Source organism: Rutilus rutilus, assembly GCF_951802725.1.
Source record: "Rutilus rutilus genome assembly, chromosome: 13".
NCBI lineage: Eukaryota > Metazoa > Chordata > Actinopteri > Cypriniformes > Leuciscidae > Rutilus > Rutilus rutilus.
Genome location: NC_140218.1, coordinates 1,348,087 through 1,374,586, shown reverse-complemented (window position 1 = coordinate 1,374,586; position 26,500 = coordinate 1,348,087). Strand labels below are relative to the sequence as shown.

The 26,500-nt window shown below is 45.6% G+C and overlaps 1 protein-coding gene across 2 annotated transcripts in view; it reads right to left on the bottom strand.

The window, feature by feature from the left end:
• tfr2 (transferrin receptor 2) overlaps nucleotides 1-26,500 on the bottom strand; it is a 39,067-nt gene that overhangs the window by 4,344 nt on the left and 8,223 nt on the right. For both annotated transcript variants that reach the window (XM_084428528.1, XM_084428527.1), the window contains 10 exons: nucleotides 25,686-25,794; nucleotides 20,669-20,911; nucleotides 19,347-19,486; nucleotides 18,704-18,885; nucleotides 16,976-17,095; nucleotides 16,654-16,736; nucleotides 16,360-16,423; nucleotides 16,074-16,141; nucleotides 15,905-15,975; nucleotides 9,506-9,590 (listed from right to left, as the gene is read on the bottom strand). In XM_084428528.1, coding sequence (XP_084284654.1) covers nucleotides 9,506-9,590; nucleotides 15,905-15,975; nucleotides 16,074-16,141; nucleotides 16,360-16,423; nucleotides 16,654-16,736; nucleotides 16,976-17,095; nucleotides 18,704-18,885; nucleotides 19,347-19,486; nucleotides 20,669-20,911; nucleotides 25,686-25,794 — 1,165 coding nt within the window. The remainder of the gene's footprint in view (nucleotides 1-9,505; nucleotides 9,591-15,904; nucleotides 15,976-16,073; nucleotides 16,142-16,359; nucleotides 16,424-16,653; nucleotides 16,737-16,975; nucleotides 17,096-18,703; nucleotides 18,886-19,346; nucleotides 19,487-20,668; nucleotides 20,912-25,685; nucleotides 25,795-26,500) is intronic.

Here is a 26,500-nt window from a genome sequence, read left to right as displayed (position 1 = left end):
ACACACACACACACACACACACCACTCATGTTCAGGACACCAGCATGCTATGAGGATCAATGCTAGCATCGATATCAGAATGATCTTCAAGAATTTTATTATTTCACCCCCATTTCCTTTAATAAATATATTTTACACTAGTAACACACAATAGTTCCACTAAGGACCTTAAAGACAAATATGTCCCCATTGAAACCCATTAAAACTGCAATTTTTAATCCCAAATCTGACTTTCTCCGTGTGTCAGTGCTGTAATCAGTGCTTCTACCAACACAGAAAACATGTAAAGTGAAACCCAGTAACTGTGTTCTGGTGAGCCTTTCAAAATGACCAAAAATAAGCCGATCAGATTTCGCTCTCCTTCTGACGTATGAAGAGGATCTTATTATAATATTAGCGGCCCTTAATCTGCACGTTTACACACACCAGCCGACATTTGGTTCCACAAGCCCCGACAGAGACCAGTTCTAACGCAATGATAAAGATCCAGCAAAGCCTGAAACTGCTCTGTGGTTGAGCACAGACGAGCACTGAACACTATTGACCAGAACATGTCACCGCTGTCTTATAAACACCTCAGGAACTGTGGACACTTGTGGAGAAGTTCAACATGATGATGAGATGATCAATGTAACTCCACAACAACTACACAAATGTCTCCACTAACATTCAGAAACTCTTCCTGAGTCTCTCCGTAAGGCTGCACTCGCTACTGGTGATTCTGGGATTCTGGATGAGTGAGATTGGCCTGTTCTGTTATAGAGCTGGTAAGTCCCGCCCCTTCCGTAAAACCCCGCTGGACCTCAAAGTTGAAAAACCGTCAATGCAAGTGAATGGGAGAAAATAATTATTTTCTGGTCCCGTTTGAATTGTGCCATGAATGTGAACATATGTTGTCTGTGAATTTTTTATATAATCTTTCATGTTACAAGTTTGACAGTATATGGTATGATTCGTCGGCTAGCAGTTGTGGAAAAGACATAACGAGAAAGACTACATGTCGCCTATGTGACGTCACCCCATAAAGTTGACTTACCCGTGGTTTTCACCAACCTCAACGATTTTGTCCTCTCCCTGAAAGAATGCGGTGAAGTGCACCAAAGACACAGTCATGTTTAGCGGGATCCGTGAGCTAGAGCCGTGTGCTAGTGGTGGTGACGTTTCAAACGCGTCGAAAGCAGCGAAGAGTTGTAGTCCACAAAGTGCTTTCACACAAAGTCTAACCGTATCAAACTTCTACCCGCTAAATTGTAGCATTCTTTACACGAAAAGTTCTATAAAAAATTCACAGACAACATATGTTCACGGCATACATATATTCATGGCAAAATTCAAACGGGACCAGAAAATAATTATTTTCTCCCATTCACTTGCATTGACGGTTTTTCAACTTTGAGGTCCAGGGGGATTAGCGGAAGGGGCGGGACTTACCAGATCTATTGCCGGTAAAGGCTCCGCCCTCTTCTGAATGGAGGCGGGGCTAAACGCTCATTTGCATTTAAAGGGACACACACAAAAACGGCAAGTTTTTGCTCACACCCAAAAATTTGACAAACTATAATAAATGTTATTTTGAGCTGAAATTTCACAAACACATTCTGAGGAAACCACAGATTTATATTACATCTTGTGAAAAGGGGCATAATATGTCACCATTACTATAAAATGATGCAATCTTTGTTAAGAGGCTTTTATTCTGTCTTCAAAATAAAAAAAAAGTTTGGCCTGTTAAGCATATAATCGCGTTATTCCTGTTTTCTGCTTCTGTATATTAAATTGGATCACATCAATTGGATAAATGATGCAGCTATAATTGTGTGTGTGTGTTGGTATGGATGTCGGAGAGTGGTTTGTATGTGTGTAATAGAAATAAAATGTGTGTGTGCTTGTAATATTTGAGAGAAAAGCCTCAAAATTGGAACACGACTTGTTTAGATTTATGGCATTGATTTTCTAGCAGTTTTAGAGTTCAGTATGTTTCATAAAATATAAATTTTATATAAAATAATGTTCATTAATCATTTTCATAAACTTAAACCTATAAAAAAAAAAATGTGGTTTTACTTTTTTAAACTTTTTTACTTCAACAATAATCTGCCAATCTTCTTTAAAATGAGGCCAAACTTAAGTCTGTGCTCCCAAGCTTTCTGACTCGGACATTTTTGTCCTCTATGGACCTGTGTGAAACGTACTCGGTTACTAACGTAACCTCGGTTCTCTCTAGAAGAGGGAACGAGTACTGCGTTTTATCAAAACGCTACGGGAAAAGTCTCTTTTCACGATACACTGAAGCAAAAATTATCCTTTAATTTTCATATATGTAAAACGCGTTGCGGCAGCAGCAGACAGCTGAAGCAAGACGGCTTGTCCGCTCATTGGCTGCTCTGCGGCAACTGCATAAGCCTATCGAGCGTGGGCTGATGCAACATCAGACCAATGAGGGCGCTTCGCGCCCTCCTCGCCACTTCCCGCCGAGACTGGTGTGGCTTACCTCTATAAAAGAAGCTCGAGAAGGCTGATTCACTTGATTTTGATCGCCGAAGCGAACCAGAGTGAACCAAACGCACGGCAAGGGAACGCAGTACTCGTTCCCTCTTCTAGAGAGAACCGAGGTTACGTTAGTAACCGAGTACGTTCTCTTACGAGAGTTCTCTCGTACTGCGTTTTATCAAAACGCTACGGGAACCCCTTGCAAAACGCCGTGCGCGCTGGGATAAAAACACTGATCACCGGAAGCTATTTCAGGCATACAGTGCATAACCACCAGATAGACTCACACAGAGTCAGGGAATAAGGGGGGGGAGCCTTAATTCCCTATATTGTAGCGTCCGCAGACTTAACATGACCTCACAGGGAGAGTCTAAAGACAGGAGGGGTTTCCTCCGTCCTCATATAGACATGTCCACAGACACGAATATGACATCACATAGCCAGGGTAGGGAGCCTGCACTAATGTGGGAAAACGTGGGTCTTACACAGTTCTGCCCAGTTTTTAGTCGGTAGCGCATTGCGCCTGTAAATAAGATTACACCGACAAAAGCTTAGCCTGTAAGGCGGGAACTTCTAGGTTATAAAACCTGATAAATGTAGACGGAGAGGCCCAGCCTGCCGCCGTACATATATCCTGTAAGGAAATCCCGCTGGACCAAGCCCACGAGGAGGCAACGCCTCTCGTAGAGTGCGCTCTGACTCCCAACGGGCATTGAATGCCCTTGGCAGTATAAGCCAGCGCTATGGCGTCAACTATCCATCTGGATAGACTCTGTTTCGAAACAGCCGTTCCTTTGGAACGTCCGCTGAACGAGACAAAGAGCTGCTCTGTCTGTCTGAAGGCAGCAGAGCGGGACATATAAGTTCTTAAAGCCCTTACAGGGCAAAGAAAACTCGAGTCCCCTTCCTCGCTCGACGCCGGCAGGGCAGCCAGGGAAATGACCTGAGCCCGAAAAGGCGTGTTGAGGGATTTAGGCACATAGCCGTGCTTAGGTTTGAGTATGACTTTAGAGTCATTAGGACCAAACTCCAAGCACGTCGGGCTCACGGAGAGCGCGTGCAGATCGCCTATGCGCTTCACTGAAGCGAGAGCCATCAAGAACACTGTTTTAAAAGACAAATGTTTGAGGCTGATTGATTGGATAGGCTCGAAAGGGGCACCTTTCATGGCCGCCAGGACCGTAGAAAGGTCCCACATAGGGACTGAAGGAGGTCTGGGTGGATTCAGTCTCCTAGCTCCCCTGAGGAAGCGGATGACTAAATCATTCCTTCCCAGTGACTGACCCAGCGTTGAACCGGAGAACGCTGAAATAGCCGCCACATACACTTAGAGCGTGGAAGGGGATCTGCCCTTATCCAACAGCTCTTGTAGGAAGGAGAGAACCTCCGCTACCTCACATTCGAGGGGTGAAAGGCTCCGAGCTGTACACCAGCCAGAGAAAACCGACCACTTTGAAGCGTAGAGCCGCCTGGTCGACGGCGCTCTAGCCTCCGTGATGGTATTCCTGACTCCCTCTGCGAGACCAACGGGTATCCGTTGAGCGCCCACACATGAAGGGACCACAGTTCCGGGTGTGGGTGCCAGATCGAGCCCCTGGCCTGCTAGAGGAGATCTCTCCTCAACGGCACTGGCCATGGAGCGATGTCTGCTAACTGCATCAGAACTGGGAACCATGCCTGATTCTTCCAGAACGGTGCTACAAGCAGCACTGGGCATTTTGCTCTCCTGACCCGTTCCAACACCTGTGGCAGGAGGGAGACGGGGGGAAAAGCGTATAGCGGGCAGCGCGGCCACCTTTGGGACAGCGCGCTGTCGGTCTTTGAAAAGAATGCGGGGCAGTGAGCGTTTTCGTGGGACGCGAATAGGTCCACCTCCGCTTTGCCAAATCTCTCCCACAACAGCCGGACTGTTTGTGGGTGTAGAGACCATTCGCCTGTAGGAACGTTGTTCCTGGACAGTCTGTCCGGGCCCACATTCAGAAGCCCGGGCACATGTACTGCTCTCAGCGAGCATAAGTTGTGCTGAGCCCATAGTAGGAGGCGTTTCGCCAGCCTGTACAGGGATATGGAATTCAGACCGCCCTGGCGATTTATGTAGGACACCACTGCCATGTTGTCCGAACGGACTATGACGTGTTGGCCCTTGATGTGGGGACAAAAACGCGTCAGCGCGTTGTGCACTGCCAGCATTTCTAGGCAGTTTATGTGTTGGAGCTTTTCTCGTTCCGACCATAGGCCGAAGAACGGTCTGCCCTCGAGCAGCGCTCCCCATCCCGAGGTGGATGCGTCCGTAGACACCATCCTCACCCTCGAGGAAGTCCCCAGGCTTACACCTGATTGGTACCAGTCGTTCGCCATCCAAGGCACCAGGGCTGTGACACAGTCCCGATCGACCCTGAGGCGTAAATGACCGGACATCCACGCTCTGCGCGGTACCCGCGCTTTCAACCAGAACTGCAGCGGGCGCATGCGGAGCAAGCCCAGCCGGAGAACTGACGATGCTGAGGCCATGAGACCCAGCATCCTTTGAATTTTCCTGAGCGGGGTGGAAGCGCCGCGGCGGAAAGACTTCGCCACGCGCTGAATGTTCAGCACGCGCTGTGGCGACAGCCGCGCTGTCATAGACTGTGAGTCCAGAACTATACCCAGAAACGGAATCGTTTGACTGGGGTTCAGTGAACTCTTCGCCCAATTGACCGTGATACCAAGATTCTCGAGGTGATCGAGTAAAATGGCTCTGTGCTCTATGAGCTGAGATCGTGATTGGGCTAGGATCAACCAGTCGTCCAAATAGTTCAGCACTCGCATGCCTCTGAGTCTGAGGAGCGAGCGCTGCGTCCATGCATTTCGTAAATGTACGAGGTGCCAGGGACAAGCCGAAAGGCAGGACTGTATACTGGTATGTCTGACCCTCGAAGGCGAATCTCAAGAATCGCCTGTGATGTGACGCTATCTGTATTTGAAAGTACGCGTCCTTCAGATCTATCGACATGAACCAGTCTTCCCGGCGAATATGCGCGAGAATTTTGCTGGTTGTGAGCATTTGCTGGTTGTGAGCAGGAGGCAAGATGGCGCCGAGATGTTTGGCTGGCCGTCTGTCACTCCACACTGTCTTTGTTTTATATTTATTATTATTATTTTACCTATGTTGCCAAGGCGTACTATCGTTTCTCACCTATGATCGCCAAACTCTGCTTGAGATTGGAGTCTTCTGCAATCAGATTAAACCTGACCTGCTGAAAAGCTCACCTCCACCTCCATGCCTCGAGGAAATTCCGGCCTTCCTGAGGCGCCCTCCTCTCTATCATGCTTCTAAGAGACGGCGCAGAAGACGTGGTAAACGCGGAGGTGTCCGGGTAAGGTTCGAGGCTATTCTGAGGACTATTCGTGGGCTTGGTCGCTGGACCGAGCTGTATCTGTTGGACGATGCTGTTCTGCACTCGGGGGTGTTCAGGGACCGATGGATCCGGCCGGTGTTCCCTGACGCTGGTGGCTTAGGCGGTGTCGGCCGCTCGGTGGACCCCGATCGGCTGGTGCTCCCCCCTGCCAGCTGGCGTGTACCGACTAGGAGAAGAGGTGTGGATCGTCGGAACCTCCGCTCCCTGAAGCATGTCCTGTCTGCATCTGACACTGTTACTTTAAATCTGGCTCTGCTGAATGTGAGATCTGTCACAAACAAAACGTTTTTACTGAACGATCTCTTTATCGCACGTAATTTGGATTTTATGTTCCTGACGGAAACCTGGCTCCGTGAAGGTGATCTTGCTCCTTTATCGGAGCTTCTACCCCCTGGATGCAACTACTTCAACTCCCCTCGTATTACCGGTAAAGGTGGAGGATTGACATCCATTTTTAAATCTACTTTTTGCTGTCAACAATCTTCAACTGCAGGCTACTCCAGCTTTGAGCTGCAACTCTTTGAGGTACTACCTTCAGCGGTACCGAAGTTTCGACGCGCGCTGTGAAGCGCGGAGGGCGTCGATGAAACTGTAGCGAGAAGCCTCTCTTTATAATGCCTAAGACCCAATCCGAAACCCCTGGAAGCGCTGCCCATGCATCTGCATGGTTGGCTAAGGGCCGGATACAGAGCGCGCTCTGTTCGCCATGCGATGCTGTGCTTGTGTGTAGGGATGTGCACTGAGGAGTGGGCATCGACACTACATTTATAGCACCATCGGCCGTGGCCGGGACACCAGAAATCACACTCTTTTCGGGATATATCTGGGTAGCCGTAAAAACGGCTTTTGAGTGCAGGCAAGCGGGCACTTGTACAGGCTTGCGCTTTGCAGAAAACGCTGGAACAGCCGCGAAACTTGGGGCTGAAACAGCGAGGCGCTTGGGTGGGAGGCCGGCCGCAACGGGACTCACACACCTGCGCTTTCCTAGGCGGGCTAGGACTTCTTCGGCACCTCTGGTTTCACCGCAATCCGGTTCGCGGGGTCCGTTTATCACGACTCGTCGCGGAACCAGAGCGCTTCGGTAGGAAGTGCTTGAAGGCTTGGGACGCTTTCTGGGCTTCAGTAAATCTCTCTACGAACTCGGAGAGAGAAGAACCAAAGAGGCCAGCGGGAGACAGCGGGGCGTCGAGAAACGCGGTGCGCTCGGAATCGGCCATCTCCGTGAGCGTCAGCCATAAGTGCCTCTCAGCGACAGTGGCGGAAGCCATACAGCGTCCCATGGCTTGTGCGGCAGCCTTGGTGGCTCGGAGCGTGAGGTCCGAAGCACTCCTCAAATCCGCAATGCAGACAGCATCAGGCCCAACCTCGTCCCATTTACGGAGGAGATCACCCTGGAAAATCTGTAATGTAGCCATGGTGTGCAGCGCTGACGCGGCTTGCCCGGCGGCAGAGAATATTCGCGCGAGCAGCGTCGACGTCATGCGGCAGGCTTTTGAAGGCAACACCGGTTTAGTCCGCCGTCCAGCAGAGGGCGGGCACAGATGGGTCGCTATAGCCTATTCCACCGGCGGCATAGAGAGGTAGCCTCGGTCATTCGCCTTGTCCAGTGAGGAGAACGCAGGCGAAACAGATGAGCGCGTTCGTGCAGAGTAGGGCGCGTTCCAGGCCTTCGCAACTTCTTCATGTAACTCAGGAAGAAAAGGAGCGGGCTTAGATTCCGGAGAAGCGCGCTCACCAGGGAGGAAGCTACCATCAAGCCGGGTGCGAGAGGGGGGCTCCGGTGCAGACCACTCGAGGCCGAGGCTCGTCGCGGCCAAAGCGAGTACTCGCATGAGCTCCGTCTCAATGTTGGCTCTCTTTGAGGGCTTCGGGGCAGGAGGCGCGAGATCCTCAGAGCTCGCCCAATCCTCGCTGCCTGAAGCCAGGAGAGAACAGGAATCCTTTTCCCCCGACGCGGCCTCTGAAACAACTTCCTCTGATGAAGCGGCGGCAGACTGCGGGCGCTGAGCATCAGGAAGTGAAGCGGGCGAGGCCGGTGAAGCTGGCGGGTGAAGCGGACGAGGCCGGTGAAGCTGGCGGGTGAACCGGCGAGCTTGGTCGGGCTGGAGAGGGTTCCGGGACCCGCTGCGAGCGGCGCTTCTTACGGCGCGGCATCGCGGCGGAGAATGCAGGCTTCGAAAAGGATGCCAGGCGGGTCCTCAGAGCCACCATAGGCAGAAGCTCGCAGTGAGGGCAGCCGCCGTCAGCGAGCGCGAGCGCTGCATGGTCCTCACCGAGGCAGGAAACACAGATGACGTGGTCGTCTCCCTCGGCGAGTGGGGCTCTGCACGAGCCGCAGGATTTAGGCATCGTTAGAAAGACGCCGCTCTTTTAGGGGGTGAGTGCTACGAGAACACTACACACACACACAAAACAGAGCACAGTAAAGGATATGGGCGTCGGAAAGCGCAGCAGGTACGGCTGTAGAAGGCGGCGTTGGCCAGCGGCTTCGAGGGCTCGTCCCGCTGAAGTGCTTGCTTCAAACGACGCTGCTTCCGTGATCCAGCGATGCGATGCGTGCGCTTCGCTGAAGAGATTAAAATCAAGTGAATCAGCCTTCTCGAGCTTCTTTTATAGAGGTAAGCCACGCCCGTCTCGGCGGGAAGTGGCGAGGGGAGCGCGAAACGCCCTCATTGGTCTGATGTTGCATCAGCCCGCGCTCGATAGGCTTATGCAGTTGCCGCAGAGCAGCCAATGAGCGGACAAGCCGTCTTGCTTCAGCTGTCTGCTGCTGCCGCAACGCGTTTTACATATATGAAAATTAAAGGATAATTTTTGCTTCAGTGTATCGTGAAAAGAGACTTTTCCCGTAGCGTTTTGATAAAACGCAGTACGAGAGAACTCTCGTAAGAGAACTTTGTTTTATCGATGCACAAGGGTTACGTCTCTTCTGCTCCCCAAAGCTGCATTTATCTGATCAAAAATACAGTAAAAACAGTGAAATATTATTCTAATGTAAATCATCTGTTTTCTATGTGAATATACAGTAAAGTGTAATTTATTCCTGTGATCAAAGCTGAATTTTCAGCATCATTACTCCAGTCTTCAGTGTCACATGATCCTTCAGAAATCACTCTAATATGAGACCCTGGACCACAAAACCAGTCTAAGGGGCAATTTCTTGAAATTGAGATTTATACATCATCTGAAATCTTTCCAGTGATGTGTGGTTTGTTAGGAGAGGACAAAATTTGAACGTCTGGAATCTGAGAGAGCAAAACAATCCAACATTGAGAAAATCTCCTTTAAAGTTGTTCATTTATGTTGGAGATTGTGCTGCACTCACTCACACAAATATATTTTTTTATATATTTACAGTAGGAAATTTACAAATTATCTTCATGGAACATGATCTTTACTTAATATCCTAATGATTTTTGGCATAATTTTGACCCATACACTGTATTGTTGGCTATTGCACAGATAAACCCGTGTGACTCGAGACGTTCTGTGGTGATGATTTGATGCTCAAGAAACAGGTGAACAGGAGAAGTAACGGTGTCACGTGACTCTTCAGCGGCTCTGGACAATCATCTAAACCAGAATAACCAAATCTGACCAACTTTAATAGACTGTACCTCGTTGAAATGAAGCTGCATGGCAGGAACTCCCCCGAACGCGGTGAAGCTGTAGGCGCCGCTGTTCAGATACAAGGGCTTCACACTGCAGCACACACACACACATCAGGAGAACACGCTCGTTAACACACATCAGCAAAACTGACACAAACACACACACACACACACATCAGGAGAACACACTCATTAACACACATCAGCAGAACTGACACAAACACACACACACACACATTAGAACACACTCATTAACACACATCAGCAGAACTGACACAAACACACACACACACATTAGAACACACTCATTAACACACATCAGCAGAACTGACACAAACAAACACACACACATCAGAACACACTCATTAACACACATCAGCAGAACTGACACAAACACACACACACACACACACATTAGAACACACTCATTAACACACATCAGCGGAACTGACACAAACACACACACACACACATTAGAACACACTCATTAACAAACATCAGCAAAACTGACACAAACACACACACACTGGTTCCTCCAGCTGCCCTGACGCTGCACCAGAGACAGACACACACACACACACACACACACACACATCAGGAGAACACACTCATTAACACACATCAGCAAAACTGACACAAACACACACACACACACACCAGAACACACTCATTAACACACATCAGCAAAACTGACACAAACAAACACACACACACACTGGTTCCTCCAGCTGCCCTGACGCTGCACCAGAGGCACACACACACACACACACACACACACACTGGTTCCTCCAGCTGCCCTGACGCTGCACCAGAGGCACACACACACACACACACACTGGTTCCTCCAGCTGCCCTGACGCTGCACCAGAGGCACACACACACACACACACACACACACACACACACACACACACACACACACACACACACTGGTTCCTCACATGTTCCTCCAGCTGCCCTGACGCTGCACCAGACACACACACACACACACACACACACACACACACACACACACACACACACACACACACTGGTTCCTCACATGTTCCTCCAGCTACCCTGACGCTGCACCACACACACACACACACACACACACACACACACACACACACTGGTTCCTCACATGTTCCTCCAGCTGCCCTGACGCTACACCAGACACACACACACACACACACACTGGTTCCTCACATGTTCCTCCAGCTGCCCTGACGCTGCACCAGACACACACACACACACACACACACACACACACGCTGGTTCCTCACATGTTCCTCTAGCTGCCCTGACGCTGCACCAGACACACACACACACACACACACACACACACACACACACACACTGGTTCCTCACATGTTCCTCCAGCTGCCCTGATGCTACACCAGACAGACACACACACACACACACACACACACACACACACACACTGGTTCCTCACATGTTCCTCCAGCTGCCCTGACGCTGCACCAGACACACACACACACACACACACACACACACACACACACACACACACACACACACACACACACTGGTTCCTCACATGTTCCTCCAGCTGCCCTGACGCTGCACCAGACACACACACACACACACACACACACACACACACACACACACACGCTGGTTCCTCACATGTTCCTCTAGCTGCCCTGACGCTGCACCAGACACACACACACACACACACACACACACACACACACAGGTTCCTCACATGTTCCTCCAGCTGCCCTGACGCTGCACCAGACACACACACACACACACACACACACACACACACACACACTGGTTCCTCACGTTCCTCCAGCTGCCCTGACGCTGCACCAGACACACACACACACACACACACACAGGTTCCTCACATGTTCCTCCAGCTGCCCTGACGCTGCACCAGACACACACACACACACACACACACACACACGCTGGTTCCTCACATGTTCCTCTAGCTGCCCTGACGCTGCACCAGACACACACACACACACACACACACACACACACACACACACACACACACACTGGTTCCTCACATGTTCCTCCAGCTGCCCTGATGCTACACCAGACAGACACACACACACACACACACACACACACACACACTGGTTCCTCACATGTTCCTCCAGCTGCCCTGACGCTGCACCAGACACACACACACACACACACACACACACACACACACACACACGCTGGTTCCTCACATGTTCCTCTAGCTGCCCTGACGCTGCACCAGACACACACACACACACACACACACACACACACACACACACACACACACACACACACACACTGGTTCCTCACATGTTCCTCCAGCTGCCCTGACGCTGCACCAGACACACACACACACACACACACACACACACACACGCTGGTTCCTCACATGTTCCTCTAGCTGCCCTGACGCTGCACCAGACACACACACACACACACACACACACACACACACACTGGTTCCTCACATGTTCCTCCAGCTGCCCTGACGCTGCACCAGACACACACACACACACACACACACACACACACACACACACACACACACACACACTGGTTCCTCACATGTTCCTCCAGCTGCCCTGATGCTACACCAGACAGACACACACACACACACACACACACACACACACACTGGTTCCTCACATGTTCCTCCAGCTGCCCTGACGCTGCACCAGACACACACACACACACACACACACACACACACACACACACACACACACACACACTGGTTCCTCACATGTTCCTCCAGCTGCCCTGACGCTGCACCAGACACACACACACACACACACACACACACACACACGCTGGTTCCTCACATGTTCCTCTAGCTGCCCTGACGCTGCACCAGACACACACACACACACACACACACACACACACACACACACACAGGTTCCTCACATGTTCCTCCAGCTGCCCTGACGCTGCACCAGACACACACACACACACACACACACACACACACACACACACACACTGGTTCCTCACGTTCCTCCAGCTGCCCTGACGCTGCACCAGACACACACACACACACACACACACACACACACACACACAGGTTCCTCACATGTTCCTCCAGCTGCCCTGACGCTGCACCAGACACACACACACACACACACACACACACACACACACACACGCTGGTTCCTCACATGTTCCTCTAGCTGCCCTGACGCTGCACCAGACACACACACACACACACACACACACACACACACACACACACTGGTTCCTCACATGTTCCTCCAGCTGCCCTGATGCTACACCAGACAGACACACACACACACACACACACACACACACACACACACTGGTTCCTCACATGTTCCTCCAGCTGCCCTGACGCTGCACCAGACACACACACACACACACACACACACACACACACACACTGGTTCCTCACATGTTCCTCCAGCTGCCCTGACGCTGCACCAGACACACACACACACACACACACACACACACACGCTGGTTCCTCACATGTTCCTCTAGCTGCCCTGACGCTGCACCAGACACACACACACACACACACACACACACACACACACACACACACACACACACTGGTTCCTCACATGTTCCTCCAGCTGCCCTGACGCTGCACCAGACACACACACACACACACACACACACACACACACACGCTGGTTCCTCACATGTTCCTCTAGCTGCCCTGACGCTGCACCAGACACACACACACACACACACACACACACACACACACACACACACACACACACACACACTGGTTCCTCACATGTTCCTCCAGCTGCCCTGACGCTGCACCAGACACACACACACACACACACACACACACACACACACACACACACACACACACACACACACACACACACACACTGGTTCCTCACATGTTCCTCCAGCTGCCCTGATGCTACACCAGACAGACACACACACACACACACACACACACACACACACACACACTGGTTCCTCACATGTTCCTCCAGCTGCCCTGACGCTGCACCAGACACACACACACACACACACACACACACACACACACACACACACACACACACTGGTTCCTCACATGTTCCTCCAGCTGCCCTGACGCTGCACCAGACACACACACACACACACACACACACACACACACACACACACACACGCTGGTTCCTCACATGTTCCTCTAGCTGCCCTGACGCTGCACCAGACACACACACACACACACACACACACACACACACACACACACACACACAGGTTCCTCACATGTTCCTCCAGCTGCCCTGACGCTGCACCAGACACACACACACACACACACACACACACACACACTGGTTCCTCACGTTCCTCCAGCTGCCCTGACGCTGCACCAGACACACACACACACACACACACACACACACACACAGGTTCCTCACATGTTCCTCCAGCTGCCCTGACGCTGCACCAGACACACACACACACACACACACACACACACACACACGCTGGTTCCTCACATGTTCCTCTAGCTGCCCTGACGCTGCACCAGACACACACACACACACACACACACACACACACACACACACACACACACACTGGTTCCTCACATGTTCCTCCAGCTGCCCTGATGCTACACCAGACAGACACACACACACACACACACACACACACACACACTGGTTCCTCACATGTTCCTCCAGCTGCCCTGACGCTGCACCAGACACACACACACACACACACACACACACACACACACACACACACTGGTTCCTCACATGTTCCTCCAGCTGCCCTGACGCTGCACCAGACACACACACACACACACACACACACACACACACACACGCTGGTTCCTCACATGTTCCTCTAGCTGCCCTGACGCTGCACCAGACACACACACACACACACACACACACACACACTGGTTCCTCACATGTTCCTCCAGCTGCCCTGACGCTGCACCAGACACACACACACACACACACACACACACACACACACACACACACACACACACACACACTGGTTCCTCACATGTTCCTCCAGCTGCCCTGACGCTGCACCAGACACACACACACACACACACACACACACACACACACACACACTGGTTCCTCACATGTTCCTCCAGCTGCCCTGACGCTGCACCAGACACACACACACACACACACACACACACACACACACACACACACACACACACACACTGGTTCCTCACATGTTCCTCCAGCTGCCCTGACGCTGCACCAGACACACACACACACACGCTGGTTCCTCACATGTTCCTCTAGCTGCCCTGACGCTGCACCAGACACACACACACACACACACACACACACACACACTGGTTCCTCACGTTCCTCCAGCTGCCCTGACGCTGCACCAGACACACACACACACACACACACACACACACACACAGGTTCCTCACATGTTCCTCCAGCTGCCCTGACGCTGCACCAGACACACACACACACACACACACACACACACACACACACACACACACACACACACACTGGTTCCTCACATGTTCCTCCAGCTGCCCTGATGCTACACCAGACAGACACACACACACACACACACACACACACTGGTTCCTCACATGTTCCTCCAGCTGCCCTGACGCTGCACCAGACACACACACACACACACACACACACACACACACACACACACACTGGTTCCTCACATGTTCCTCCAGCTGCCCTGACGCTGCACCAGACACACACACACACACACACACACACACACACACACACACACACGCTGGTTCCTCACATGTTCCTCTAGCTGCCCTGACGCTGCACCAGACACACACACACACACACACACACACACACACACACACACACACACACTGGTTCCTCACATGTTCCTCCAGCTGCCCTGACGCTGCACCAGACACACACACACACACACACACACACACACACACACGCTGGTTCCTCACATGTTCCTCTAGCTGCCCTGACGCTGCACCAGACACACACACACACACACACACACACACACACACACACACACACACACACTGGTTCCTCACATGTTCCTCCAGCTGCCCTGACGCTGCACCAGACACACACACACACACACACACACACACACACACACACTGGTTCCTCACATGTTCCTCCAGCTGCCCTGACGCTGCACCAGACACACACACACACACACACACACACACACACACACACACGCTGGTTCCTCACATGTTCCTCTAGCTGCCCTGACGCTGCACCAGACACACACACACACACACACACACACACACACACACACACACAGGTTCCTCACATGTTCCTCCAGCTGCCCTGACGCTGCACCAGACACACACACACACACACACACACACACACACACACACACACAGGTTCCTCACATGTTCCTCCAGCTGCCCTGACGCTGCACCAGACACACACACACACACACACACACACACACACACTGGTTCCTCACATGTTCCTCCAGCTGCCCTGACGCTGCACCAGAGACAGGATCGACTGGCCCGTGTGTTTCGGATGCTCAACCTGCAACACAAACTCCTCTCAAACACATGACCACACACACCGCACTTCCTGCTGTTCAGGTTTACACACACTGAGGGAAGAGAGTGTAAGACACACACTTGTTTAATGGCTCCTTCGATGAGATCCGCGAGCAGAGGACTGGTGTAGGCCGAGAGGTTATCATCACCTACACACACAGGGCTCAGGTTATCCTGCTGTGGAACAGGTGTGTGTGTGTGTGTGTGTGTGTGTGTGTGTGTGTGTGAGTGTGATGGGGAGGTTTAGGGGTCGGGTCAGTATGTGAGTGTGTGTGAGTGAGTGTGTGTGTGTGTGTGTTATGGGGAGGTTTAGGGGTCTCGTCAGTGTGTGTGTGTGTGTGTGTGTGTGTGTGTGTGTTTGTTTTACCCAGGATGGCCTGATCCAGACTGAAATATGCCACAGCTTTCAGGTGCAGCATCGTCAGGTAACCCTGAAAACAAACAGAGTCCCACTGATTCCACTGACACGCGTTTACAAGCATCAGCACAGTCAACATGAGCCTCTATACTAGATATCTGAGAATCTGTCCATCCATCATCCATACACCTATCAATCCATCCATCATCCATCCATCATCCATCATCCATCCATCCATCCATCCATCCATCCATCCATCCATCCATCCATCCATGTGTTTGATAATGTTTGTGCAGTTCTGACCTCCAGCCACTCAGTGGCGCCAACATTCCCAAAGTCTCCCCCATCCCAGCTGACGAACAGCAGACTGCGTCTGGGGTGAAAGCCTGAAGAACATCAGACAGGTCAGTGTGTGTGTGTGTGTGTGTGTGTGTGTGTGTGTGTGTACACAGATGTGAGCGTCAAATTTCTGACACTTTAGCCACACCTGATCGTCTAGATGTAGGTTAAATAATGAAAATAACAATAACAAAAATTATTATAAAACTCTTTCTCAAAAGATGAGGATAAAATCGACTCCTCGTGACACGAGCCCTTTAACTGATGAGTGAAGGAGTGTGTTCACCGTTCTCCACCATGTTGCTGAAGGTTCTGGCCAGTTCCATCAGGAGGGCCGTTCCCACTCCAGACTTCACGGCTCCGGGGCCCCAAGAGTCCCTCTGGGCCCCGATAATGATATAGTGATCTGGCAGAGAGAAGCACTAGGGTTGGGTATCGTTTAAACTTTAACGATTCCTAATTTTGATTTCAATAAGGAAAAAAAGAAAGACAGATTTCATTCACATTTAGTCTTATTGCAAAACATGTAATTGTATGTGAAAGGTCCCAAAGTCTCGTTATGACCCCGGGGAGACCCGTCCTCTCAGGAGAACGCCAGAGACACTGTGATTTAAACAAGCTTTTAGTTGACTGGGTTTTATTTGGGGGTTTTAAAAATTGTATTGATTGTAAACTGTTTTATTATTTTGGTTGCACTTCGTGATTTTATCTGTAAAAAGCGCTCAATAAATAAACTTTACTTACTGAGGTTTAAAAACACTATAGACTAGCAGAACTAATATAAACTTCAGGCATTATTAAACACTCAGTAATTAAACAATCGCAACAGACACGACTGAACACAGATGTGACTGAAATAACTTTATCAATAAAACATACATTTCAAATATAGTTAGAGAAGTTATTCAGTGAAGAACGAGTGAGCTTTCTCTCTGTCTTCTGTAGTTTGATCAGTGTTATTATAGAGCAGGAATATTAATATTAGTGTTATTATAGAGCAGGAATATTAATATTAGTGTTATTATAGTGTTATTATAGTGTTATTATAGAGACGGCAGGAATATTAAATGCACGGATCTGATACACTGATACACATGAACACAGAAACCAGAGTCTCTCGCTGGTATGGGTTACAGCAGGGGTCTCCAACCTTTTTTCATCTGAGAGCTACTTTTTAAAAATGAAAGTGGCAGAGAGCTACTCATGTTATACAATACTTAAATCTCTTAAATTATGTCTCATAACTCTCATATTAACAACTATTCAAACTGTTTTAGACCTAAAAGAGTTTTTTCAGGCCTATATATGTCACCCTTAAATGTCAGACATAAAAAGATAAACCTCGCATATTTCAGCCTTTAGATCATTTTTATAAAAAGAATGAGTCAAAAAAGATAAATGACTGACATTTATAATGCACATTAGCTTATCTTTTATTATTAATAGTAAAATTCGGTCCGATTTTCCCGCGGCGTCTGTCGTTGCTATGCAACCATGCCCTGCGCTCTCCACAACGATAAAGAAGTTTTAGTGGCTAATGGATTCCCACCGCCGAGGAGCGCTTGCTGTAGCTCTGCTACACCCGTAGTGTTTGTGGTGCACCCCCATCCTTCATGTTGACTGAGCTTTCAATGTTGTTACGGAAAGGGTGAAGCTGATTGGTTGGTTCTTGTCACATGACCTGCGGTGCGTTTGCGGCATTCTGAAAAGTTGAGATTTTTCTGGAAAAAATTAGCGCGTCACTTCAATTATTTGAAACAACGAACTCGTGCGCGCAAAAGACGCGACATGTGAACGGCCTACTGGAAGCTCGCGAGCGACGTGTTGGAGACCCCTGGTTTAAAGTCATATTGAAATGAATCGATGAGATGAATCGAATTTTTAATTGTATAACAAGTATCCGATTCCTGACCTCAATATTAGATTTTTGATTCCCCACCCAAAGACACACAGACGACCAGTTTAACACACTCCTGTGTGGATCCTCTGCTCACACACTCTCAGCATGACGTACCGGGTTCGATTCTTCCCTCTATGGAGGCGAAGATGTTGTTGAGCAGAACCGGCTTCATGGTGTTGTAGACGGCCATCTTTACCCTGCGCTCGCCGGGCCCCGTGAAGCCCGGACCCAGAACACACTGAACATACGGCAACCGGCCCTGCCAACCCCGCGGACAATCGGCTCCGGACAGCTGACTGACACACACACACACACACACACACAGATAAATACATCTCATATGACCCTTACATCTGTGCATACACATATACGCACACACCCTCACACACACACACACACACACACAGATAAATACATCTCATATGACCCTTACATCTGTGCATACACATATAGGCCTACACACACACCCTCACACCCTCACACACACACACACACAGATAAATACATCTCATATGACCCTTACATCTGTGCATACACATATACGCACACACACACACACACACTCACTCACACACACACACACACACCTTAATACATCTCATATGACCCTTACATCTGTGTATACACATACACACGCACACTCTCTCACACACACACACACACACACACAGATAAATACATCTCAATGTCCTGGTCATAGTTCACATTGAGGACATTCATTTCATGAAACATGAGTGAGAAAAGGGGCGGGGCAGACCTCAGCAGTTTGGAAGCGACGTTGGCACTGATTGGCTGAGCAGGAATGATTGGCAGGCCTGAGGATTGGGTGGATGGGAACTGGGTGTGGTTAAACGAGGGAAACCCAGGTGTGAAGGGGTCGCCGGAGCCCAGGTGCACCTGACAGCAAACACAGCGCATGATTCATAAATGCTATGAGAATATCAATGTTTTTGGAGAATCTAAATGGGCCTGTAAAACGTTGGGTGTGACATGGAAAATAAAACAGATAAATAAAAGCATATACAAAAACTGCACATATAAATAAATACCCCATGAAGCGAAATATAACTTTTAAATATTCATGAGAAAAAGTGCATCATTAATGAGGAGTCAATACAGTTATTTTAATAAGAAAGAAATCTAGCAAATTTAAAGTCTTCAAAATTAAGGGGAAAATAATCTAAAATGTTTAAATCTATAAAACATTTTTGTAACTTCCCCCCCTTAAAATAGTATAAATATAATAGTATAATTAAAATAAAAAACTGAACACAAATATCACATGATGAGAAATGTGTTTTTTTAAACATTCTTATGAAAAAGTGTAAGTAATTGTAACAGTTTAAAATTAAATGTATCATTTTTATCAACTAAAGTTATTCTAATAATGAGTTTTTTTTAAATTGAAATTGTCAAAATGATCGGTAACACGTTATTACATGTAGTTACTAACAGTTAATTATGCATAATTACAAGTAACTAAACCAAACCCTAACTCTATATTAATATTTCTCAGTATTTATTTGAGCAAGAACAATGTAACAATGTCGCCTTAAAATAAAGTGTAACCAAATTATCATTTCAACTCTTAAAAATGAAGACTAATTAAGTAATTAACGAGACAGTAAGTTATTTTGATTGATCCTTTAAATCTAGAATGGGTTTTGGATCGGCTGTTCAAATTTTTATAAATTTTAGTTTTTAAAAACAAAAGAAAAGAGTAATAGAAATTCTGGCAAATGTATCATTTTATTAACTATAATTATTTTTAATCATTAAAAAAAAAAAGTAACTTAAAATAGAAACCAGTATAAAAATAATATAAAAGTGCACATAAATACCACAAAAAGAAAAAAAATATTTTTAAATACTTATTTAAAAAGTGCTAAGTAAAATTGTACGGTTTAAATATATATATATATATATATATATACATTTTGTACAAAAAAAAAATATTAAGAAAAGTCACATTTATCATTTCAACTCTTAAAAATGAGGACAAATTAAATAATTAACAAAAGTTATTTTGATTGAATCTAGATTGGTTTTTCAATCATTTTTGGATGGGCTGTTGCGTACGTGTTCGGAGATGACGGCGTTGCTATGGAGACCGAGTCGGCGTGGATCCTGGGGTACGTCGGCGGGGTCGGGGTAAATTAGGACGCCCACATGCCCCGCCTCCTGCGCAAGCCACACCTTCTCAGCGAAGCTCACGGCTCCGCCCACTCGCGCCACAGCGATGGAGCCGTTGAGGGAAACGCCCAACGCTCGCAGATCCTCGAAGTCCTGCCGACGCCCGTAGTTCACGTACACCACGCCTCCCTGCAACACACACACACACACACACCAAGACTAACACTTCATCACTTAATATTTTCAGTATTATAGACCCCTTTTCAGATAAGGTCCTTGCCAGTGTTGTGTGTAACTCATTACGAGTAACTTGAGTTACGTAATCAGATTACTTTTTCAAGTAACTAGTGAAGTAACGCATTACTTTTCAAAATATCTGAGTTACTTTTTCAAATAAGTAACGCAAGTTACTTTTTCACATTTATTGACTGACAGCTCTCCTGTCCCCATGTTGAGACAAATCGAAGGGCTGAGGCGGTGTGTGTGTGTGTGTGTGAACATGATGGTTACTGTAGTTCTAGACTAAATGTGAGCATGCACTTACTCATATCACTTACACAAAAATACTTTAAAAACTTTTGGCCAAAAATATTACTTTTTTTGTTATAAAACAAGCCCAGGTGAAAAAAGTAACGCAAAAGTAATGTAACGCATTACTTCTCTAAAAAAGTAACCAATTAACGCAATTAGTTACTTTTTTAACGGAGTAACGCAATATTGTAATGCATTAATTTTGAAAGTAACTTTCACACTGAGTCCGAAATTCTACTTTTTGAGATCTTCCTGCTGGAACGATTCCTCTTCATTTTTGCGTTGACTCTCGAGAACATTTTTTATACCTTCTGGATTTAATTTGTGGATTTTCTCTTTGAAACGGTTGTCAAAGTTTTTGGAAGTTTACTTTTTTTTTTTTTTTTTTTTTAAAGTATTTGATTATTCTTTCTTACCAGGTTCTTCAAAAAGTCTAGTCACAATGAATCACATAAATGTATATACGATCACAGATGATTCACAAAAAAATCACAATAGTTTAGAAAACGTTATGCACTAAAATTGCGAATTGGAGCCTGTCCTGCGTCGACCCTCGCAGCCAACAACACAACAGGACATTTAAAGCTCCGTATGAACCAGAATCAGTGCTGGTCTGTATTTTCCCACTGCAAAAAATGCTTTTCTTACTCAGTATTTTTGTCTTGTTTCCAGTGCAAATATTGAAAAACTCTTAAATCAAGATGCATTTACTAGATGAGTAAAATCACATAAGATATTATGTCCTGTTTTCTGGGGAAATAGATCAAAATGAAGTGAGTTTAAAAAAAGCAAAATGATCTGCCAATGGGGTCAGAAAAATGATCTTAATTCCCATTGGCAGATAATTTTGCTTTTTTGAGCATCAATATTCTTATCTTCATATATTAATAATAATCATAATCAGTTGTATTATGTATCTGTACTATTATGGTCTATGGAATACTCTCATCAGTGAAAGTACAGTATATATTTACAAATAATTTACAATGTAATATATCTCAGGTCAGACAGTTTTTGTTTAATTCTTATAAAGAGCAATGGCAATGGCAGGTGTTAAATAAGCCCAAATTGAGAAGTTATGTTCACTTTAAAATGATTACTCCACAGAGCCTTATGTCAAATGTTGGTTAACCAGATTACAGAGGTCTTTGTGTGCCCAGCTCAGAGCAGGGGTGTTGCCTTTGCAGATCGAGGTGGGGCGCTATAAAGGTGTCCCAGAAGAGGACAGATTATGTGTTTTGTGTGATTTAAGGGTCGTTGAGGATGAATGGCATTTTTTGTTTTTTTTTGTCCTGTATATCATGATTTAAGAATGGGTATGTTTGAGAGAATTCAACATAAAAAGCCTGATTTGTTTTGGATGACGGATGGGGATATGTTGAGCTGGCTCTTTGAAAATGAAATTTATAGTTTGGCTAGATATGTGGAAAAGGCGTGGAAACTTTATATCCTGACCTAAATTGACAGTGTTGTGTTTGTTTATATATTGTGAAAATGATGGTAATGTACTCTGTATGATGGTCATCTTCCTATGTACTTTGTATGATGGTCATCTTTCTATATTATGTTTGTTTTATGTCAATAGTGTCTTTTAAGCCTATTTGGGCTGGGCATGTAAGTGCAAGACACTTTAACAAAAAATTCAATTCAATTATTCTTTATTTTTATCCATAGTCATCTGTAATAACTGTATTTTGTGAATCATAGTGTTCTTGAATACGTGTGTGTGAGAGAGACTTTGGGACGAGCTAGACTGCATGAACAGGACACGCATCCCATGTTAACAGAAACACATGTTCCTCTGGTAATGTCAGTAACATATAAAACCGAACCTCTTTGTCCAGAGGAGCAGAGATGCTGGAATGAACACCTCTGTTTGTCCATTGTCTCTCCTATGTCTTCATATTATGATTAAAATAAATAAGAGATATCTTGGCAAAATAACTGGTTTCTGGTCCCGTGAATTAAACAACAACAGGGAAAAGCATGATTTATAAACCTACACATACAGTCTAACCAAATACTCAGACACCAGAGTGTGTGATCAGGACACTATAGTTCATTTCTGTAAGTGAGGAGTGCGAAATAAAGTAAACTGTGACATATTGAACACACTAACTCTTCATACAGAGACTACCAGTGACATTTATACACATTTGGGAGCAGAAATGATTGGGACACTTTGAGCTGATCATGTTTTGCTGAAGTGTGTTTTGTCTTTAATTAAGTTGGCTTGAGAAAGCCAACTTACTGATATTGTACTTAAACTTATTATTCTTCTGAGACTAAAAATTTCTATATGTAACTCCTCCTAGAGCTTTAACTCTACATACTCCAAACTCGGCTCAGACACTCAAACTTTTCTGACTAAGTGTGCTATCTATTTTCAGACTGATCGGACTTACGGTTTTCCTAAAAATGACGATCAAAACTCGAAAAAACTCATTCAAAAACTCCCATTGACTTACATTGGGGAGTTCTAAAAAATTCAAACCGACAAAAATTTAAATCTAAACACCTTGAAGACTAAACCAAACTGCCGTTCTATATACTATATGAGCCATTGAGACTCATTTAAACAAATAAACTCATCCATCTATCTACTTCAAACTACTTTAAACTATCTATCTATCTCTTTTTAACTAATCCATCTTTCTTTCTAACTTATCCATCTTTCTTTCTAATTAATCTATCTTTCTTTCTAACTAATCCATCTTTCTTTCTTTCTTTCTTTCTTTCTTTCTAATCTATCTATCTTTCTTTCTAACTTATTCATCTTTCTTTCTCTCTAATTAATCTATCTTTCTCTCTAACTAATCCATCTTTCTTTCTTTCTTTCTTTCTTTCTTTCTTTCTTTCTTTCTTTCTTTCTTTCTTTCTTTCTTTCTTTCTTTCTTTCTTTCTAACTAACTAATATTTCCTTCATTCTTTCTAACTAATCTATCTTTCTTTCTTTCTTTCTTTCTTTCTTTCTTTCTAACTACTCTCTTTCTTTCTTTCTTTCTTTCTTTCTAACCTTTTTATCTTTCTAACCTATCTTTCTTTCTTTCTTTCTAACTAATCTTTCCTTCATTCTTTTCTAACTGATCTTTCTTTCTTTCTTTCTTTCTTACTACTCTTTTTCTTTCTCTTTCTTTCTTTCTTTCTTTCTTTCTTTCTTTCTTTCTTTCTTTCTTTCTTTCTAACTTATCCATCTTTCTTTCTTTCTAATTAATCTATCTTTCTTTCTAACTAATCCATCTTTCTTTCTTTTGTTCTTTCTTTCTTTCTTTCTAACCTTTTTATCTTTCTAACCTATCTTTCTTTCTTTCTTACTAATCTTTCCTTCATTCTTTCTAACTAATCTTTCTCTTTCTTTCTTTTTCTTTCTTTCTTTCTTTCTTTCTTTCTTTCTTTCTTTCTTTCTTTCTAACTACTCTTTTTCTTTCTTTCTTTCTCTTTCTTTCTTTCTTTCTTTCTTTCTTTCTTTCTTTCTTTCTTTCTAACTTTCTTTCTAACTAACTAATCTTTCCTTCATTCTTTCTAACTAATCTTTCTCTCTTTCTTTCTTTCTAACTACTCTTTTTCTTTCTTTCTTTCTTTCTTTCTTTCTTTCTTTCTTTCTTTCTTTCTAACTAATCTTTCTTTCTAACCTTTTTATCTTTCTAACCTATCTTTCTTTCTTTCTAACTAACTAATCTTTCCTTCATTCTTTCTAACTAATCTTTTTCTTTCTTTCTTTCTTTCTTTCTAACTACTCTTTTTCTTTCTTTCTTTCTTTCTTTCTTTCTTTCTTTCTTTCTTTCTTTCGAACTAATCTTTCTTTCTAACCTTTTTATCTTTCTAACCTATCTTTCTTTCTTTCTTTGTGTTAAATAATGCCAAGATCATGCTAAGAACTCTATAAAAACTCCATAGTAACCATCTGTGACAACTAACCAACCACTCAAAATACTTTAAACTACTTTTAAATACTTTAAACTTCAAACTACTTTAAACTTCAAACTACTTCAAACTAATTTAAACTTCAAACTAATTTAAACTTCAAACTTCTTCAAACTTTCTGGTCCGACTTTATCAAGCCAACTTAAAGTTTGTCTCGACGAACTTTCGCATCTAGTTGCTAATGCTCTTTTTACACACAGACTGAACACAATGAAGCATTGCTTGGTGATTGGTTGAGCTAAACTGGTATTATCTAATTGTGTAGTTAAATTTAACAGCTGACAGATATTCAACATAATTCATGTGTGAGACAGTCTAACAGAAGGACGGACAAAACCAGTCAAATATCAACTGAGTTCTGCTCATATTTAATTACCATTTCCTAAACTATAGCGAATAAACTGATGTGAGGAGTGTGGAAGGAGTCTGAGTAAAGTTTTGGTTTGACTGTAAATGGAACACGCGTGCGCTAAGCAGGTTTATGAGCGGCGGTGGTCGTCATGGTTACCGTGGCTGTTCCCGTGGCGCTGTAGGCGCAGTATCCCTCGCTGTCTAACAGAATCTCTTCAAGCTCCGCCCCCTCAGAATCGACCAACCAGAGAGTGTTCCGCTGCGTCCTATAGGAGCAGAGCAGACGTATGATGCGTTAGTGCCCGCCCACTTTTTTAGCAGCATAGTATTTGACCAACATGGAATTTAAAAAAAAAGTCTTCATTAGAGCATTTTAAGCCATGAACCAGACCAACCAGCTACCAGGAGAATCACATGACCTTAATAGCTTTATGTCTGCATATAGAGAGTCATTTGACCTATCGGTAAGCCCCTCCCCTCCAACGCAGATGAGCCAATGGCAGTTGAGTATCACAGGGTTCGTAAGGACTTTTTTAAGCACTACTTTTTTGTTACTACAATCAATACAATTTAGGACTACAATCAGAGATCTCATTTATCAAACAATATCTTTCTTTATTATCTTTTCAATTCTAAAAAGGTAATAGATCAATAAACTAATAAAACAAAATGGTACAAATAAAGTGCAGCACAAGCAATGACTGCGGTAACTTTAACCACTGAAAGGATCCTATGACAAAGATATCGCTTTCCTTATTCTCATGAATATATGATGAGCTGAAGAATGAAAGCTGTATCATATACTCAGATATTAATGAGCAATATCACACTCATAGCCATGCGTAACGCCTCTATATCTGTATCAGACAGACTGCAGCTTTAATATTGTGCGAAAAGATTGTTTTATAAATAAAACACTAATTTCACATAAATTGCCGTTCAGTAATTCAAGCACTTTTCATTAAAATGACT